The 20,768-nt window shown below is 41.3% G+C and overlaps 1 protein-coding gene across 2 annotated transcripts in view; it reads left to right on the top strand.

Moving 5' to 3' along the window:
* The window catches only part of PDE1B (phosphodiesterase 1B), a 1,856,783-nt gene that overhangs the window by 1,811,430 nt on the left and 24,585 nt on the right, over positions 1–20,768 (top strand). For both annotated transcript variants that reach the window (XM_044083973.1, XM_044083974.1), the window contains exon 13: positions 14,262–14,398. In XM_044083973.1, the coding sequence (XP_043939908.1) occupies positions 14,262–14,398 (137 nt within the window). The remainder of the gene's footprint in view (positions 1–14,261; positions 14,399–20,768) is intronic.

The following is a 20,768-nucleotide window of genomic DNA, read 5'->3' as shown; positions in this document are numbered from 1 at the left end:
TGTTGCAAATGTCTTGTGAGGTACATACCAAACGAGGCTTTCTACTCTATAATAGGTCTAATGAAGGATGAGTACAGAGGAACAATGACCTCCTTTTTTCTGGATGAGAAATCTTTTGTGATGAGGTGTGCCACACAGAAGGATTTCCTGACTACTGTGGCGAAGTAGTTATCAAAGGAGAGGCAAGCAAAAACTGAAAGTAATGCTACTCAATGCTAGCAATCTAAATCTCAAAATGCACTCCCTCGAGGCACTCCTTAAAATGGTGAACATCGATATCTGTGCAGTGACTGAGACCTGGTTCAAGGCTCCAGAGAGCACCCTGGCATTACCAGGCTATAACTCATACCACACTTTTCGGCCATCTAACCTGAACCGGAACACCAAAGGTGGAGGTGTGTCCATATTCATTAAGGATATCCACACCTCCAGGCTAGTTGCTCAACATAATGCATCCGAGGTTATCCAAGTGCAACTAACTCTGGGCAAAACTGCAATCCAAATTGTAGCTTCCTACAGATCCCCCACCATGCCCCAGGATTCCCACTCTTCTTTTCTTGATATACTGGAAAATATTACGGTTCAACCAAGCACCCTAATAATAGGTCATTTCAACTACCCCACCATTAACTGGGAAAACTACTCATGTACCAACTTCTTTGCACAACGCTTTCTGGAATTCTTTAATTCCAGTGCCCTGGATCAACTTATCTACACCCTCACCAGGGGCAACAATATCCTAGACCTAATCATTACCAACATGAGTGACTGGTGTTCCACACCTGAAGTCAACTCCTCGTTGGTCAGATCCGACCATAAGCTAATCACCCTAGATATCCACATCCCGCCCCCACCCCCCATTAAGGAAACCATGGAAAAAATGTCTCCAAATCCAACTTCATGCTTCTTAAGACAGAAGTGGCAAACATCATGACACCCATGCAGATGGACAATACAATTACGACTCCTGAATCCTACACAAATGCACTCTATAAGCACTTACACAAGTGCATGGATCGTGCTATCCCAAACTGAACCAAGATGCTATCCTCCAAAAAAAGAAAGCCAATCTCGGTGTCCCCTGCCATAAACAAACTCTACAACAGAAGGAAGAAACTGTTGCAAAAAAAAGAGTAAAATCCCATGAGTGGAGGAGCTCCCTGGTCAGCCTCAGTAAGAAGCTGAGATCCCTTATAAGATCCTCCAAAGCTAGCTATGAAAACAAAATTGCCACTCATTCTAAGGACAACCACAAAGCATTCTATAGCTATGTCAAGAATCTCAATGGCAACACCCAGATCTGCTCTGAGTTACACCATAACAGCATGAAAATTACAGAACCAACTGACATTGCCAACATCCTGGCAGATAGGTTCAGTGCTAACTTTACCCCCCTCTCACCCCCTAAAGGGCCCATATCTATACAGGAAGAATGCAGAGTCCCTGTAATCACAACTATGCAGGTAAAAGCTGCACTCCCTAAAGCCAAAAACACAGCATCCATGGGACCGGACAACATCCCAGGCAACGTTTTATACAAACTTCAGAATGAACTAGCTCCCCACCTAAGCACCATGTTCAGTCACAGCCTCATGTCAGGCTTTTTGCCCACTGAATGGCACACAGCAACAGTTATCCCACTCCACAAAGGGGGGAGCCACCATTGATCCTGGGAACTATCTTCCTATTAGCCTGACGAGCCTGGTCTGTAAGGCCATGGAATGTATCATCATGGAACTCATAAACAAAGACATTGGTCATCTCCAAACTCTGGACCCCACCCAGTTTGGGTTTGTGAAAGGCAGATCATGCCTTCTGAACCTGATCGACTGGGGTGGGGTAGTTGAAGTCACCCTGTATTAGGGTATTTGGTTGTACCTTAATACTTTCCAGTATGTTAAGAAAAGTGGAGTGGGAATCATGGTGCATGGTGGGGGATCTGTATCAAGCTACAGTTTGGATTACTGTCTTGCCCAGTGTTAGTTAGTTATAACTTGTAAACAATTTGTAATGCTTTGTATTTTGCTAAGGTTACCAAATATCTCTATATATGTTTGGTATTTCATTTGGTATGTATTCCCTTGGTTTAGCCCTTGCTCTGATCTGCTGTGCAATTCATAAACATCCATAAGACCCACCAATATAACAGTTCCTGGGACAATATTAATTGGTCTTTCGGACAATATTAATTGGTCTTTCCACTATATTTTGAGGTGCTGTTTGTCTTGATGGTGCTGATAACTCAACAAAAGACATGTCAGGGGTTTATCATCAAATATGATGTAAATTATATCATTTCTCATATTTAAAATGTCATCTTATATAAACAATAAGAAGTTTTTTTATTAAAATTAATCTGTTGCACTGTGTTAAAGCTAGCAATATTTTAATTTAAAGCTTAATATGTTTTAATAGTACTCCTTTAGAAATCTGTAACTTTCCCTGGAGTCAGTATAAAGTTTCTGATATTGTGTGAAATAGCCACCTTATGTGCAAGTGTTAGTTGATTCAAGTTGTCAGCAGAATGTTGGTCACCTTGCTGTCATGTGTGTAACAGCTTACTGTCTGCATTCTAATACTTATTTTAGAATCCCCTAAATCTGTCAGCAGCATAACAACATAGACTGATGACATTAACATTAGCTAATATTGACTTCCAGCTGACTTACTGCTGACTTTGGACCAGTTACACTTCAAGAAGTCATCTATTTACAGATGATGGACAGCAAGAAGCAAAACTATCTAGATTCGTCTTAGGCTAAGGAAGTATTTTTTGTAGTATTCAAAATGATGTTCAATAGAACATTAATGAAATTTTAAACATTGTGTGTGTGTGTGTGTGTGTGTGTGTGTGTGTGTGTGTGTGTGTGTGTGTGTGTGTGTGTGTGTGTGTGTGTGTATGGGTCCCCTTCAGATAACTGACTCATCAAAAATTTGAACTTTATGTGGTTGAGACCATATGTTCGACTTTCTGAAAAGTCAAAGTATTTATATGGAGATTGTAGCACAGTGTTGATCAGGTAATTTACCCTTTTCCCCAATGTAGTGCCATCTCGGAGTTGGTATATATAATTTTCAGGGGGTAGGGGGTGCAGCCCTGATATGGGGGTACAGGAAGGTTTGCCCCCCTGCAAAAAAGTAGATTTTTGCTGTTTTGTTGTTTTCAGCTTTTCAGAAAACCAGACATATGCTCTCGACCATATGATGTTTGACTTTAAAAAAAGTCGATGTCATATATACCCATATACATAAATAAAATCATACAGGATGAATGTCTGATTTTATAACTTTTTAATGTTGTTTATTTAGTTTAAGAAGCAGTTATCCCAGAGCCTAATCATAAAATAGAACCAAATCTAGGCATTACAACTATGCCCTAAACACATTTCCTTTCTCCAAAACAAACCATCATCTTTAGATCATGAATCCTATATTCTTACAGATTAAAACTGCATGGCTCAACAGTTACTTCAGCTATGGGTTATTTCTATCCTAATCAGCTTTCCTTACTGAACACCACATTGGAGATAAATAAAACCTCAAGATAGTCTTTTAGGAATTTGTCTCCCTTGCTCTTACATCATTACAGCTATGACCCTGAAAGTTTCTTGCCAATAAAAATATATATAGCAAGATACCCGTAGCTGTTTTTTGTTAATTTACATCCACTACTCTATACTGTCATTTACAAATGCATTCTTTCCCCCTCCCTCAGGGGAGCAGACCTGTTGAAGCTTTTGTAATTTAAGATAAAAAAAGCTAATAACCATTGAGATCAGCTTCATTGATTAGATGAGCTTTGTATGTCAAGAAATGTCAAAGTCAAAGTAAACTTTATTTTCATTTAGAAATCACGCAAGTGCAAAAACTGAATGAAATTCCGTGCCTCCGGACTGCATGTGCAGGCAACATATAGACTTTTACACATTCAACACCTAGCTATTACATCACGGACATGCATTTAGACAGACTAATATTGCACATAATTAGAAACACATTTTAACACTTTTCGAAGTGAACACTTACTTGCATGAGACTTTAGTATTGCACAGGTACTTGGTTAAGGCATTACATTGATCCTTGCACAGAAAGAGACATTTGAGTATTGCTCTGTGAACATTAGAGTAGAGTATTGCACTATGGTTAATTTACGAATTCACAATATGTATTGCACTGAAAGAAGAGATATTTTACTGCATTGCTTCTGCCCTAGATGGCCTATAAGTTACAGTCATGGTGAACATTGCACTAAAGTATTAGATGAAACTGGTAACCAGGTTAATGCACAATTTGAGACATATCTACTGACACAGGTAGACATCATGGAGTGTAGTGGTTACTAGTTCAGCAGCCTGATGACATTAGGGAAGAAGCTGTTCCTGAATCTCGTAGTTCTGCAACGTATGCTTTGGAAGCACTTTCTAGATGATAGATGCAGGAACAGTCTGTAAGCAGGATGAGTGCAGTCTTTAATTATTCCTCTGGCCTTCCTGAGACATCTGGATTAAGTACAAGTCATGGCTAGGTGGTTAGGTGCACTTAATGATCCTCTCGGCTGTCTTCACCACTCTCTGGAGGGATTTGCGCTCAGAGGTAGACTAGCTTCCATACCATACTACAAGGTTGTTCATCAGGATGCTTTCTATAGTACCTCTGTAGAAGGTAGTGAGAACTGTCGAGGGGAGATTCACTCTCCTCAGCCTTCTTAAAATGTGCAATTTCTGATGCGCTTTCATGATCGTGGCTTTTGTATTTGTGTTCTAAGACAAGTCCTCATCGATGTGCCGTCCCAGGAACTTCATGCTTCTCCCTATTTCCAATGTTTCCCCATTAATGGTGAGGGGAGCATGTTCCTTGCAATTTTTCCTGTAGTCCACAATTATCTGTTTTGTCTTGTTCACATTTAGTGCTAAGTTGTTAATTCCACACCAGGTAATCAGTTGTTCCACCTCATCTCTATATGCTGTTCCATCATCATTACTGATGAGGCCCACCACCGTTGTGTCATTAGCAAACTTGATGTGGTTTGTATTTACCTGGCTGTACAATCATGTGTTAACAGGGTGAACAGCAAGGGAATTAGTACACATCCTTGTGGAATTCCAGTGTTAAGAGTAATGCTATCTGAGGAGTTATTTCCTGTGCACACTTTCTGAGATCTGTCTGTGAGAAAGTCAAGAATCCCGTTACAAAGTAGAGTGTTGGCGTCTAGTTGGAGTAGCTTCATTACCAGATGAAGAGGGATGACCATGTTAAAAGCAGAGCTGAAGTCGATGAATAGTACCCTCACGTAGGTGTTTTTATTCACAAGGTGTTCCAACGATAGATGGAGTACTAGAGAGATGGCACCTGCCGTAGAGCCGTTTGCTCAGTAAGCAAACTGCAGAGGGTCAAGATCAGCAGGCAGCCCAGATGTTATGGCATCCTTGACCAACCTTTCAAAACACTTCATCAATGTGGAGGTGAGGGCTACAGGGTGATAGTAATTTAGGCAAGATGGTGGAGACTTCTTTGGTAATGGAATGATTGTTGTATCCTTGAAGCATTTCAAAACTATTTGCTCACCCAGAGTTATTGACGATATCCATGAGGATACTTGTTAGTTGCACTGCGCAGTCCCCGAGTGCATGGCCTAGGATGCTGTCAGGCATAGCTGCTTTTCTCAGGTTATCTTTGTGAAGTGCCCCCTGGACATCAGCTGGGTTGAGGGTGAGCATCTTCACATTATGGCTGATGGGCATTTTCTTTGCTGCTGTTCTGTTCCCTTCCTCAAATCTGCAGAAGTAGACATTCAACTTATTTAGAAATTCCTTGTTGTCCTCACATTGTGAAGATAGGGGTCTGTAGTTAGTTATGGTCTGGATACCCTGCCATAGGCGCCTGGGGTATTTTTGGTCAGAGAAGTAGCTCTGGGTCTTTCTGCCATAGGTGCATTTTGCTTCCCTCCTCCCTTTTTCAGATTTGCTCTGGTTGTTCTGAGGGCTTCCCTGTCTCCAGACCTGAAGGCTGTATTCCTTGCTTTCAGTAATTTGTACACCTCTCTCGTCAACCAGGGTTTCTTTTTGGCTCATGTGATGATGGTTTTGATGACTGTCACATCATCCACACTTTTCAAGATGTAGCCCATTACTGCCTCAGTGTACTCCTCCAGGTTGATACACTGGTTCTCAAGTAGCTGCCTCCTTGAATATGCTCCAGTCTGTGCTCTCAAAACAGTCCTGGAGTGCTGAGACTGCACGCTTTGGCCATACTCTTACTTGTTTAACTGTTGTTCTCCCTCTAGTTAGTAATGGTTTATATGCTGATAGTAACACTACGGAGAGGCGGTCAGAGTTTCTCAGGTATGGGTGAGGCACTGCCTTAAATACCAGCTTAATATTGCTGTATACCTTGTCCAGTGTGTTCTCATCCTTTGTTGCTAAGTCCACATATTGGAAATAGTGAGGCAGAACTGTTTTCATGTTGGCCTGATTAAAGTCACCTGCCACTATATGAACACAGTCTGGATTCCTGTTTTGCAGTTCATTATAGCCAGGTCATTGCCTCATTTGGATTAGCACTGGGAGGATTGTAGACACTTGTGATGCAGATGCTGTTAAATTCCCTGGATAAATAAAAGGGTCTGCATTTCAGCGACAAAAGAAAAATGTTCCACGTGAGTTGTTTATCTCGCCTTTATTCTCACTGATGGGTTCGGAGCCGATCCTCAGCTCTGACACAGCCTATAGCAAAGCTCAAGGTTTGCCAGTAGCTCAAGACCAAGCCCCTTATCCCACAATGCACTGCTGGAATTTTTTATTTTATTTTATTTGTTTATTTTATTTTTTATTTATTGAATTACCTCAGATCTTGTTTTCTGCGAGTATATATACCTTTTTTTCTTTTTCTACAAGGAAGCACTTCCCAAAGGGGAAGAAGAAGTATTGAATAACCAGGATGGTATTAGCCTCTAAGTCAACTGTCAGCCAGGAGGGGGAAGGAGGGAGGGATGTGAGAATAAAGGCGAGATAAACAGCTCACATGGAACGTTATGGTGAGTACATAACTTCTTTATGTGAAGTTGTTAAATCTCAACGTTTATTCTCACTAATGGGTAGCGTCCCTAGCACCCTGAATCTTGGGTGGCTCATGGAAGTACATTTTTCAGCACCGTGGAACCAAAGGAAGACCTGTCCCTGGAAGCCTTATCTACTTTGAAATGCGTGATAAAGGTATGAGGCTTAGACCAAGTGGCTGCAGCACAAATATTGTCAAGGGGCAATTTAGCTTGAAAGGCAGAAGACATAGAAACAGCTCTGGTAGAATGAGCCTTAGGTCTGTGTGTCAATGGTGTGTTTGCATTCGCATAAACAAAGGATATACAATCTAATAACCATTTAGATAGGGTTGTTTTAGCCACTGGATTACCTTTTCTGGCCTCCAAAAAGGATACGAAAAGTTGATCTGATTTTCTAATATCCTTAGTTCTATCAAGATAAAATCTGAGCTGTCTGTGTACATCAAGTTTATGCAGTATGTATTCCAATTTGTTAGAGTGGTTGGGAAAAAAGACTGGCAACTCAATGACCTGATTGATATTGGATTCAGAACAGACTTTAGGCAAAAAGGAGGGGTTTGTTCTGAAAGATACTCTATCAGCATGGAAAATCATGTAAGGAGGTCTGATAGATAATACTTGAAGTTCTGACACTCTGCGGGCACAAGTAATGGCTACTAGAAATATAGTCTTCCAGGACAAATATTTGAGATCACAAGAAGATGCTGGTTCGAAGGGGGGGGGGATTATTTGAGAAAGCATAAAATTCAAATTCCAGGGAGAATAAGAGATTTTGACATGAGGTCTCATGTGAAAAACACCTTTAAGAAAAACCTTAGATAACTTATGGCCCATAACATTCAACCCATCGAATACAAGGTGGAAATTTGATATGGCGGCTAACTGGACTCGAACTGTGGCAGCTACTGCTCCTTCCTTAAAAATCTTTGTCAAAAATTCTAAAATGGATGATAGAGGAGCTTGGAAAGGGTCGATTTTCTGTATATTGGCCCAAATTAAGAAACTGTTCCACTTACTGCGGTATAGTTTCCTGGTGGATGGCTTGTGAGAAGGCAAAAGGATTTGTCTTGTATCATCTGAGAGTGAATGAAGCCTGGCAATTAGGGGAAATGGATTAGCCAAGCAGTCAGCTTTAGGGACTGCAGTGAAGGATGGAGGTCCCCTGATGGGTGTGTCAGAAGGTCCGGAACTGGGTCCAGGATCCATGGATCCTCCAGCAGATGATGGTGAAAGAAGGGGAACCAAATCTGTCGAGGCCAGTAGGGGGCTATGAGGATAACTGTCCTTCCCAGCGATTTTGCTTTCTGTAAAACCTTGGATATCAATGGGATAGGTGGGAATGCATATAGGAGACCAGGAGGCCAATCGTGTACGAGTGCATCTCTCAAGGAATGTCCTGGAGGTGGTATTAGGGCAAAGTAGCTTCTGCATTTGGTATTGATGTGACTGGCAAAGAGGTCGCAGCAAGGCTGGCCCCATTTGCGGAAAATCAAATCCGCAACTCGTTGGTTGAGAGACCACTCGTGAAGCAACAGTATTTCCCTGCTCAGCTTGTCCACTATCACGCTTGAATTTCCCCGGGATGTGCTTTGCTATCAGAAAATGGTGGGACGACACAGCCCATTGCCATACCCTGAGGGCTTCTTGACAAAGGGGGTAAGACTTGGTTCCACCTTGTTTGTTCAAGTACCAGACCACTGACATGTTGTCCATCTGAATTGCAATTGTCCCTAGAGGAAGAGAGTCCTGAAAGTACTGCAACGTCAGAAGTACCCAGAAGTACCGCTCTCAACTCCAGAACATTGATATGCAGATGTGACTCTTGATCCGTCCATGTGCCTTGGGTAGTCTTTCCCTGAAAATGCCCCCCCACCCTATCAGGGAAGCGTCCATGGTCACAGTGGCTACTGGGGGATGAGAACAAAGGGTCTTCCGATTGTGACATGAAGAGATGTCAACCACCACCGAAGGTCTCTCTTGCAACAATCTGTGATAAGAATCATGTGGTGCATCGGTAGCTTTTGGTAAGACCACTGAGCAAAAAGGAGCCATTGAAGGATTCGCATATGCATCCTTGTGAGTGGTACAGCCAGGATTGCTGCCACCATCAAACCTAGCACCTTCAAGACTTCTGCTGCTGTAGCTTTGTTCTTTGACACCAGTGAGTTAGCAAAGAAGTGAGACTCTTTCGATTGGAAGACGTAGAGTGGTGGTTGAGGTATCTAACTCTGCTCCTATAAAAATGGTATGCTGCAATGGCGATAAAGCAGACTTTTTGAAGTTGATTGTAATGCCTAATTGATGGCAGAGTGTCAGAGTATATTGTGTTGCCTAAGTCAATTGATGGCTGGTGGTAGTGGTGAGGAGCCAATCGTCTACGTATGGAAACACCTGGAATCCTAGATGCCTCAGGTGAGCCGTGACCACTGCCATGCATTTGGTGAACACTCTGGGGGCTGTAGTGAGACCACAGGGCAGGGTTTGAAACTAGTAATGATTGGCTCCCAGCTGGAAATGCAGGTAATCCCTGGAGTATCTGTTCATCTTTATGTGATAGTATGCATCCTTGAGATCTATGGAGCACATCCAATTGCCTTTCCCTAGGAAGGGAAGAATGGATTAAAGCGTGACCATTCGGAACTTCTCTTTCTTTACAAATTGGTTGAGTCTGCTGAGGTCTAAGATAGGTCTTCAGTCCCCTGTTTTCTTTGGTACCAAAAAGAATCTTGAGTAAGTTCCAAATCCAACTTGGTCTGCTGGGACTGGTTGGATGACTCTCTTTTTCTAGCAATTTCTGGACCTCTACGATTGCTTGTTCCCTGAGACTGGGTGGAACATCTGGGATTCTGTTTACAGAAGTGGGAGGGGAAGAGATCGGTATGAAATATCCTCTGGAAATGATGCTTTGTACCTATGTATCTGACGTTATGTTTAGCCAGGCTTCTAGGTACAAAGATAAGCGACCCCCAACTGCCTCCAGAGCCGGACAGCTGGGCCTTCTTTCAAGAGCGCTGATAGGGCTGACCAGAAAACTGGCCTCTGTCACCCTGTTGCTGCAGACCCCCTCTGCCGCATGGGCTGCGCCTTCCATTATAACCCCCTCCTCTGCCTCTAGAGGGGGCTTCTCCACATGTGTCCTGAAAGGCTCCTTGTGCTTTTCAGCAACACACTTTTCCGCCCTTAGGGCCCTTGGGAGAGGGCCGAGTAGGGGTAAAAAAATGGACTCCAATGGCAGATAAGGTCTTGCTTTCCTGCTCACACCTGGTTAAATTTTCCTTTACTTTAGGCCTAAACAGCGAAGAGCCATCAAATGAGGTGTTGGTAAAAGAAGACTTAAAGGGCTCCATAAAGGAACAGAGATGCATCCAGGCTTGTCTCTGCAGAGCAATGCCTGAACTAGCATCTCTACTTCAACCATCAGCTGCATAAGATATGAGACGCATGGACGAGTTGACAACCGAGTTTAGGGTAGCGAGCTGTGTGTTGACTTTATCGGCAAACCCTGCAGCTACCATACCCTGGAGAGTATCTCCTAGCACTTTCAGGAGATCTCCTTGTAGTCTCATGAAATGGGTTAAATAGTTCAGCAATTGCAGAGAAAAAGTCACTGAACTAAACATGCATTTCCCTTATCTATCCATGATCCTAGAATCTCTGTTATGAAGATGGATAGATGCGGATGTTTCAGACACTTCCTTTTTGGTGACTGCAGCTACCACCATGGCATCAACAGGCACTCCTTTTGTCAAAAAGGCTTTGTCCACTGGGGCAGAGATGAACTTATTTTGCTTCCAAGGGACAGGTTCCATGGCCTCCGGTGACTCCCACGCCTTACAAGAGATCAGCTCCATGAGCTCATCATAAGGCGGAGACACCCAAGAAGTGAAAGGTTGAGACCCAAAAGCCTTCAAGAGCACTGACTCATCCTCAGTAGGGGTTTTGGACTGCCAATTGCCCCTCTGACTCAGGATCTCTAATATCTCCGCAAAGGAGATATATTCAGAGGGGGATCGAGGGGACCCTTCTGACCCATCCAAGTCAGTGTCGGATGTCAAAGACTCCTGTGGGGGGTCAAAGTGCCTCCTCTTGCACAGTCTGTTCCTGGGTACCTCCTCAGTGGAGAGATCTGGGGAGGTCTTGGAAGAACAGCGGGTGCCCTGTGGGGCTACTTGAGGCTCAGGGTCTCCACGCTTAGGGGGCCGGTAGCCATAGAAGTGGACACAGGTGCTTGAGGGGAGAAGGAAGCCCAAACTGATGCCAATGATGTCTTAGGAGGCAGGACTCTCCTCATGGCATCGAAAGCATTGTGGCACCAACGAGAAGGGATAGACTGATCCGGAGGGACCGTCCGATCCTCCCACACCGAAACCATGGGCTCGGAGCCCAAGGTAGGAGCCGAGCTCATCCGAGCCAAAGCCCCAATCGGAAGGGTCAGCACTGACAAATTGGTCCGATTATCCTCCCCAGACCTGACAGAAGAGTGTCAGCTCCTAGCGTCCTCGGTCGGCACCGAGGATGCCTGAGTAGATGGAACCGATAACACCGGTGCGGGTCTCGGTTCCATAGGTTCGACAACTATCGGTTTGGTCTCCTTCAGCTCTGAGAGTCCAGTACTGCTCGGAGGAGTAGTAGTTAAGTCTGGTTCAATGGTCTTCAGCTCCAATGAAAGGGTTGGGGTCGGCAACAATTTAGCAAGTCCTGGTGCCTGTAGAAGCTTCTGCACTAGCCGATCCATATCCATATCTGAGAGGCTGACCGAAGATATTGAGGAATGCACCGAAGGTGCTGACTGGACAGAGGAGATGAAGGAACCTCAGAGACCGGCTCCAAGACTGGTTGCTGGCTCTGATCCAAAGGGACACTCGGTTCCGAGGACTTTGGAACCGATGACCCTGTACCCTCTATTCTTTTTGCCTTTTTAGTAACTTTAGAATCTCCAGAAGATTTAGATGATTTTGAAGAAGTGCTAGCACCTTCCTGGCTACCCAACACCTCAGAGAAAGTATGCTGCAGCAACCCCCTATCAATAAATTTTCTTCTTCTCTCTAAGAGAACCCTAGAGGAAAAAGAGTGGCAAATACTGCAAGAGTCTTGGAGGTGTTTAGCCCCCAGACAGTAAACACATTGGACATGCCCGTCAGTGTCGGACATTTTCTGTCCACAATCTGGACATTTCTTAAACCCTGATTTGGGATGAGACTTTTCCCTCTCATCCGACATGTTCAAAGTTTGAAACAGGCACACCACAGAATTAACTTGTAGAGGTTAAATACAGGGCTAACTAGGCCCACACTAAAAAAGTGATAATAACAAGTAGAATTTGTTAAATCTAAATAGGGCTAACAAAAGGCCCAACACTCTAAGAAAACTAAGCCAACACAGGGCACTACCTACTACAATCTAAAGTACGTATAACTACAATATTTTAACTTGAAACACACACACACACTAGATAGAGAATGATATATATCAAAAAGAAGGAGAAAAATTTTTTTAAACTTGCGATTTAAGCAAAATATGGTCCGAGCTGACTGGATCACCGAGATCTCTTGCCGTGGCAAACTAGATCTGAGGTAATTTCAGCAGTGCATTGTGGGATAAGGGGCTTGGTCTCGAGCTACTGTCTAACCTTGAGCTTTGCTATAAGCCGTGTCGGAGCCGAGTATCAGCTCCAAACCCATCAGTGAGAATAAACGGCAAGATTTAACAACTTCACATCTCTAGATTATCTGAGCAGTGCAAGGATACTATCTCACAACTGGTACACCAGAAATGTGATACTGTAGATAACCCAGGGAAGAATGTGGGAGGAAGGTAGGACCTGAAGCTCACAAAATTTCAGTTTTTTGTAAAGCCTATATTACTGTAGCTGTTCCTTTATATTTCTGCAAGCACCTCTATAGATTGTGTAGCATGTGTAGGAAGCAAATGCATAAGCATCACTGCAAACCATGCATTAATACTTTTATTGAGGATTCTCAGACTTAACAGTATTTCTCATTACTTCATTCAAAATGAACGGAACTGGGTGTGAGTAGCAGTTGACTGTTCATTCCACTGACTACATTAACTGAAGGCTAATGTTGCCAAATATTCAGTTTATTAAATATCCATCTCTATGAATTTCTGTGGTGCTAAAAAGGTAGTAGGTGTGTATGTGGTTTGGGAGTATGTGTGTACATGTTTGCAGGTTATAAGTAGTTAGGTTTAGGTAAGGGGATACTTGTATAGTGTGTGTGTGTGTGTGTGTGTGTGTGTGTGTGTGTGTGTGTGTGTGTTTGCTTTTTTATGGTTAGAATTAATGTTAGTATAGGGAATAGTTTTAGTGTAGTGTATGTGTGTATATGTGAATAATCTGTGTCTTGAGTATCTATATTACAGGTACTGTTAAGGAAAGTTTTTTTCTTTTCTTAACGTGCAGGGTTGGATTATTGTCAGGGTTAGCAGACATAAGCAAGGTGGAGTTAGTTTTACTGATCAGAAAGTGAGAACCTTTGTTCTATTTTTTTTTAATTGTTGAATGCTGGCATTGTGAACACCCTTTTGAGTCTTGAGTTTGACCTGTGGTGTTCACTGCAAGGGGTTTCAATCATTGTGTAAGTCAATACTTTTAACTTTAATAAACTTCATAGGGGTGACAAGGACAAAATAAAGAATGAATCCAATCAGTTGTGCCCTCATAGTGCATTATGGGCAAAAAGTAACTTTCTATGACAATAAAATCATATTAGGATAGTCAGAAAATTAATTAAAACTAGTAATATGTAGTTATTGTGCTCCTCGCAAGATTGGGATTATGTAGAACTTCATATAAAGATAAAAACAAAAGCATTTTTTTTTCTTCATTTTCTACCCTTAGTGGCTCTTTATATTGGAAACAACTAATATACAAGCCAGTTTTGTGATGCACTGGGCCAGGAGACAGCTGAAATTTAAAAAGAACAGCATTATCATTTTTCATTTAATATTTAGTTGCCTATTTAGCCCTACATCTCATAATCTCATTTTGTCATGACAACAAAGTATTTATCAGGTGGGACTCGCAAGCAAAAATGAGAGGGGGGGGGGTCCCAACCTACAATCTTGTTCTAGACAGCTACTAGGCCAACTTATATAAAATCAAGTATCCTTTACCATTATCCCTGCTATGGATTGTTCACATTCAGTGAAGAAATGTATGCTTACTGTTGCCTTTCTTTTGCAGTTCCTCGCAAAGGCAAACTTCAATGGAGACTCAACCTGATTCGTCATCTCTTGCTGAAAATCTAAAGAATTTCCGTACTACATGGAGTACATACATCCAAGAGAATAAAATGAAATGGAAGGAAAAAGCAGTGAATGGTATAGAGTATCACATATTTTAGTAAAACATTCAGACCTTGCATTTTTGTTTTGATTTTCTCAAAGGGATTAAGATTTAAATCTATATAAACTAGCCATTGATACATTACTTGTTTCTACAGCCTAATTTTCCATACCTCTTCCATACAGTTATTCTAATTAATTTATAGGTCAGATTTTACAGGATGAAAAATTCAATATTATATGACATTCAACATTTAAAGGAAACACAATAAAGAAACTGTATTCCTGTGGTTGCATAAACATGATCAAATACAGAGACACATGAACAAATAACTCTTTTAAATTTTATCTGAATGTATACTTCAGTCTGAAATGGAATTTGCTAATGCAAATGCAAAAACGTTTTGTTCGATGCTTGTCTAGCTGTACTGTGGTAGGGCTTTGTAAGCTTGAGGTTTTTAATTGTTTTCACCATTACCATTTCAGCTAAGTTCTTTTAGTAATAAAGTATATAACAGTTTATTTGAAAAGTCTTTGCCAATTCTTATCAGCCTTTCTTCACCTAGCTTAATTACATTCCCTATGTGTGTTGCTGCATATAAAATATTAGTATTTAGAATCACAGAAACTGTGAATTAAGTAAGTCTGAATACCATGTGTGCTTTGTAAAATACCACCCTCAGACTGTTTCCCCACTTCCAGGAGGGCAACGCATGTCAGCCAAGGGATGACTTTGTGGGTGCACATCCACTCATCAAGGTTAATCTTGAATGTGACAAGGGTGTCTCTCAGCTTAACATGCAGGGGCAATCTCTTCCACAGATGGGACAAGCAATGAGTAGCCCTCCAATGTGATTTTTTACATATTGAAGGAAGTTCACACCTTTGGTTTGGAGTTTATGTAGATGTTCATCGTGTGTAAGTATAAGAGATCCATTAGATTGGGGGTCTTTGATGCACTGGCATACCTAGCATATTTTGCACCCAGAGCAGAATTTTTTTTTAACAATCCCCCTCCCTCACAGAGATTTTTCTCTAAAACATCCTCCTCTGTGACAATTGTTTTTCATAATAATCCTGAAATAAAACAAAATAATGACCAGCAAGGAGCCAGGTAGGAGCAGTGATCAAATCCCAGTAAGATCCAGCCATCCTACAGGAAGGCTTCACCCAAACAAATAACTAGTGCCGGGACCACGGACTACAGCCAAATGTCAGAAATGCATTATTGTCTCCTTTGGAATGTTGAGTACGACATTGATAACACACTCCTAAGAGCTGATCCAGTAGTTCAGGATTTGGTAACTTATGTGGACATTTGACCCTAAATTCTGTTAGGAACAGTTCAAGATGAAACAAACTTAGGGACATTCAGCAAAATCATGAACAGCTTCAGCTTGGTTTTTACAAATACAGCACCCAGAGAGAGAGAGAGAGAGAGAGAGAGAGAGAGTGTGTACTGATTGCAGTATATTTTAAGCAAATGCACACTAGTCATGTAAAGTCAGATTATAAACTAAGAAAACAATATGAGAGTAAGTTGCAGACAAAGCATATAAAATTGGGGGCAGTTTCAAATTTGTTTCATACAATATTCCAATTTATTTCCTAGAAATGCACACTAGCCATCAATACCCGACTTTAAACTCAACACCAGTTATTTCCTCAGCAATACAGCTAGCCACCCTCCTCCCAAGAGAAAAAGCATAAATATTCCAATTTATTTTACACAAATATGCACTAGCCAGCCCTTAATAGCAAAGTTTAAGCTGAGCAAATGAAGGGGATAAGTTCCCATAGCACAGCTATCCACCCCCCACCCAAGAATATCAATTTATTTCACACAAATGCACACTAGCCAGCTTTTAAAATAATATGAAAAGGACAAAGTTACTGGCAACCTCCCAACAAAAAAAGCATAAATATTCAAATGTATTCACACAAATGCAGCTTAAGGGTGGAATTTAAACTAACCAAGTCAAAAGGCCAAGTTATATTCATCCATAGCACAACTGCAATGAAGAGGTTGCTGCTAGCAAACAACTTTGTATTTCAGTGTTTCATCTACAAATTCAGTGCCTGCTGCCCTTGACGAATTAATGACCTATGTTAAATTGAAAAAAAAATTTGGTAAGCTGGCAATATTGCAATAAGGACTGAATGGCAAACCAAAAACAGGTCCATAGTTACTAGGCATCTCATCCAAAAGAGGTCACGCTCAAGACTGCAGCACCACCACTACCTCCCTCCCCCTTAAAGTACAACACAGTATCCGCAATCTATCTACATGCTGTGGGAGAAGAACCCACAGCCTTCTGCATTATAAGCAAGCATGCTACCTGTGTATACCTGTAATGCTATAAACATTTGCTAAACAAAACAGGTGCACATTGAAAACAGGCTTAGCGTGAGCAACAGTAAACCTCTTTTCCTTTGAAGCTCACAATTCCTTGAAAAAGTACCAAAGATTCAATTCCTTGCACGTGCACTGAAACTCAGTTCTTTAAAAATGTACCAAAACTCATTTTGTAATAGTTTGTAGTTGGTATAGAGGATTCAGGCTCTTCTTTCCTTTACCAACGTACAGGGCTTGAGTCTGAGGAAATTTGCATAGCTCTCAACTGTCCAGATTTTTGCAGAATGTCCAGATTTTCGTCTTACATCATTGGTCTTCTCCTCATAAATTTTGGGGTTTTCTGGTAAATCACTAAGGATTCAAGTTTCAAAATAAAATCATACAAAACTTCATATTGTTCAGAAAATACGGGCTAACACTTATCTTATTATTCTATCAAATTTCTAAGTATATTAGAGCAATATTTTAAAATCTGTCACTATATTTTAGGTTTTGTGCAGATTTGAGAGGTATGCTAAAACACACACACACACACACACACACACACACACACACACACACACACACACAGTCTTGTATTTAAATTCCACACAGAACACCGAAAAGGAGTATGCAACAAGTGCATGCATTGATGCATGCCGAGACGCACAGATAGAGCGCATTCTTAAAGAAGAATGCCCTTAAAGGCTCTGGCTCTGATTTTAGTTTAAGCTTTTCATGTTTAAAACCAGAAAAGCTTTTAAAAGACAAGGTTGCACCCTCTTACTGTTTGCACCTGGGTTGAATCATACCCTCCACCCCCGCATTAGTACATCTCTGCTTTGATGTAATAAAATGCCAGGCATAGACTTCTATTCAGAAATCTAATATAGGTATAGACTTCTAATCTGTCTTCATAGCTAAGTTTTTTTGGCCAAAATCTTTTTCAAAAAAAAAAAAATAATTTTTGCAGCTGCATGATATATCTGGCTGTGTACATGCCAGAATGACAGTTTTTTTGGCCAAAATCTTTTTTTAAAAAAATATATATATATATATATATATATATATATATATATTTGCAGCTGCATGATATATCTGGCTGTGTACATGCCAGCATGACACTGTACTCAATAACTTGTCTAATTAGGGCAGAGCACAGAGGGGCCAATAACATCTTCTGATCAAGATGAGATAGCTTTAAAAATCAGCTGTGCTAGACAGGTTTTTCTAACTACTTTTGCAACATGTTGGTCAGAGGTGAAGGAATTGTCAACCCAGTTGCCAACATCCCTGACAACAATGTCTGTGTGGAGTGGGGTATTGGTTATGCTGTAAATTGTAGATGAGGGGTGTTTCCCAAACGTGGTGATGCTTTTTTTGCATTTAGTTTTAACCCTTTCTCTGTAACCCTTTGGTTTGTTAGGGCTAGTTATTGCTGAAGGACTTCTATACCAGTAATGAAACAGATGAGTGTGCCAATCTTGCAGTCATCATCGATTTTGATTAACAATAGCTTAGAGTTTCTGGTATAGAGGTTGGAAAAGTATATGCAAAAAAGACGGGATCCCATTATCGAACCCTGTGGTACTCCACTGATTGCTTTCTTATTTTCTGACATGATACCTGACCTGTCACCTTAATTGTTTGAGTGCTATCATTCAGCCAGTTTGTTTTATACATTTCACAGGGTAAGCCTGTTGGACACGTGTCCCTTTTGGAGGGCAACCTGATGGCTCCTTCTTGTTAAGTGACTTGCTCAGTGTCACACAGTAAGCAAACAGAGGTAGAAGGATCTTAACCCTATACCCTTGGCTATGGAGCGCAGTTTGCTAGCAGCTCAGTCATAATCCTCTGCCTAAGTGCCTACAGATGTCTGACCACATGCAATCTATCGTACCATGTAAGGGTCTACCTTTACTTTATTTGCTTGTTTATAAGGCTGGTATGGGGGTACAGTGCAGAGGCCTTGGCCAGGTCCAGATGTGCTGTGTGGAAAAATTGGCCACTGTCCACTGTCACTGTAACATTCTCAAAGAAGTTTACCAAGCTAGATACACATAATCTGCCCTTGACAAAAACCACTGTGGATCCAGTGGAATGAGGTTTAGAATATCGTAGTACAAGAGATCAGATATGATACACTCCATGACCTTGCAAATTAGGCACCAATACAGCTGCTATCCAAGCCTCAGGAAGTTATTCTCTGCCTAGACTTAAGTTAAATAACCACAGGAGGTGGTTCGGGGAGGGCATGCCTGGCACTATTAATAAGGCACCTAAAGAAAACTGTCGGGCTCATGGAAGTGGTGCTCTTAGTTTTAGAGTGTATAGAGAGGACGTGTTCCCAGATGATCCTAGGGGAGAGTGGGACTCAGGACTCAGAGATTTGTGGAATTTTGATAACTGCTTCTGGAGTAAAGTTAACTGTAAATCTGTCTGCATGCATGTTAGGTATGTCTTTAGGTTGAGAGTGGATAAAGTCATTTTGGATTAGTTTTGCACACTGCAAGGTGTTATTTCTCAGCTGCCTAATGTGACCAAGTAAAGATTTCAGAATATATGTGAAATACAAGATACATGGGAGGTTATATCATACCTACTGAATAGCTTGATTTACATTAGTGAAATCAACTTATCCATCTTGGCCTGTCACCAGCTAGTCTGAATGAATGATAACAGTTTACCAAACTGTGGTTTGATCACCACAATCAACACACGTGTAGTCTGAAGAATAATGGTTTACTCAATGTGGCTTGCCCTGTCTCATTGTTAGCTTGCATTTTTTATCATTTCTCCATCTATCAGCTTTTCATACCATTTATTTACATTATTTATTTGTTCTCTTGTTACATCTTTCTGCCTCTTCTCGGTCCTTCTCCTAGGTCTTTATGTTAGTTGACTCCTTTTCCCTTCATATCTAGTCTTCTTTACAGCTAAGCTTTCAATGTCTTCCTTCCCATAGCTACCTGTTAACCTTACTCTGCTCCGGCAGTGCTTTTCTAACCATTTCCTCTCCACTTCGTCTGTTCTGTTCTCATCCTCTTCTCACTGCAAAATTCCTTCCCTGTTTTCTTATGTACCTCTCTTATCAACTCTAATTGATTTTTGGACCATGAGTGAGAAGGTGCTCCAAGTGCAGCAGTGGTCTTTAATGGAAGAAGCCCATTATTAGCATGTTTTGTTAAAAATAAAATGGTAGTTCTTGCTTGTGACTTAATCCGCAAGCTTTATGTTAGTTGCCGGACATAATCGGTTGGAAACTAGTGATGAACTTGCAGTTTGTAGTTATTTATTCAAATAAATAGAACAGTCTTTGTGACTAGGGAGCATCAGCTGACATTAGATGATTTAAATGTCAAAAAATTACAAAATGAGTGAATGTGATCATGGAAAAATGACAACTGTTTATTCATTTGTTAACATTCCAAAATGATTATTAAATCTGATAATTTTTGGGTGGTGAAACAAATACATTTTGAATCAATTTTCCAGTTCTAAATGATTTTCCCTGTAGTCCTGTAGTGTGTTTGTCTATGCACTTACAGTGACAATTTTCTCTCTTCAACATTCACCCTATCTAATGCTCAAGCTTTAAATCATTAGGGCCATGATTCAGAAATGTGACCACCAGTAGTAGCCCTTTCCATCACTGGTGATAGCCATTTCCGATTCTAAAACAGCTCTAATGCAATGCTTATCTCAAAGAGATACAGTACCATGTTGGACTGTCTCTCTGGCCTACTCAAAATGTTAATGAGGCATTATGGGAGAGAGAATTAATGTAATTAGCCATGTGCTCTCCCCAAAAATGCCTGCAGCAAGTGATTTACGCAGCTGAGCAAGTCATAGAACTGCTCAGCTGTGTAAATCCTTACTGCCAGTATTGGTAATTAACAAGGCCAAAACCTCACATTCATCCAATGCTTTCAATGTATCATGTTGGATGAAAGAGCAGATAGGTATTGTTGGTGCACATATGCATGTGTGTGTATATCTGCATGTGTGAGTGTATGCAGAGGAATGAGTGGTGTCAAGTTTGTGTCTGCCTGAGTGGTGAAAGTAGGGGGT

Source organism: Protopterus annectens, chromosome 9.part0 (assembly GCF_019279795.1).
Source record: "Protopterus annectens isolate FY-2018-M chromosome 9.part0, PAN1.0, whole genome shotgun sequence".
NCBI lineage: Eukaryota > Metazoa > Chordata > Ceratodontiformes > Protopteridae > Protopterus > Protopterus annectens.
The sequence above is the reverse complement of the archived record's forward strand: the minus strand, read 5'-3'. Positions and strand labels throughout refer to the sequence as shown.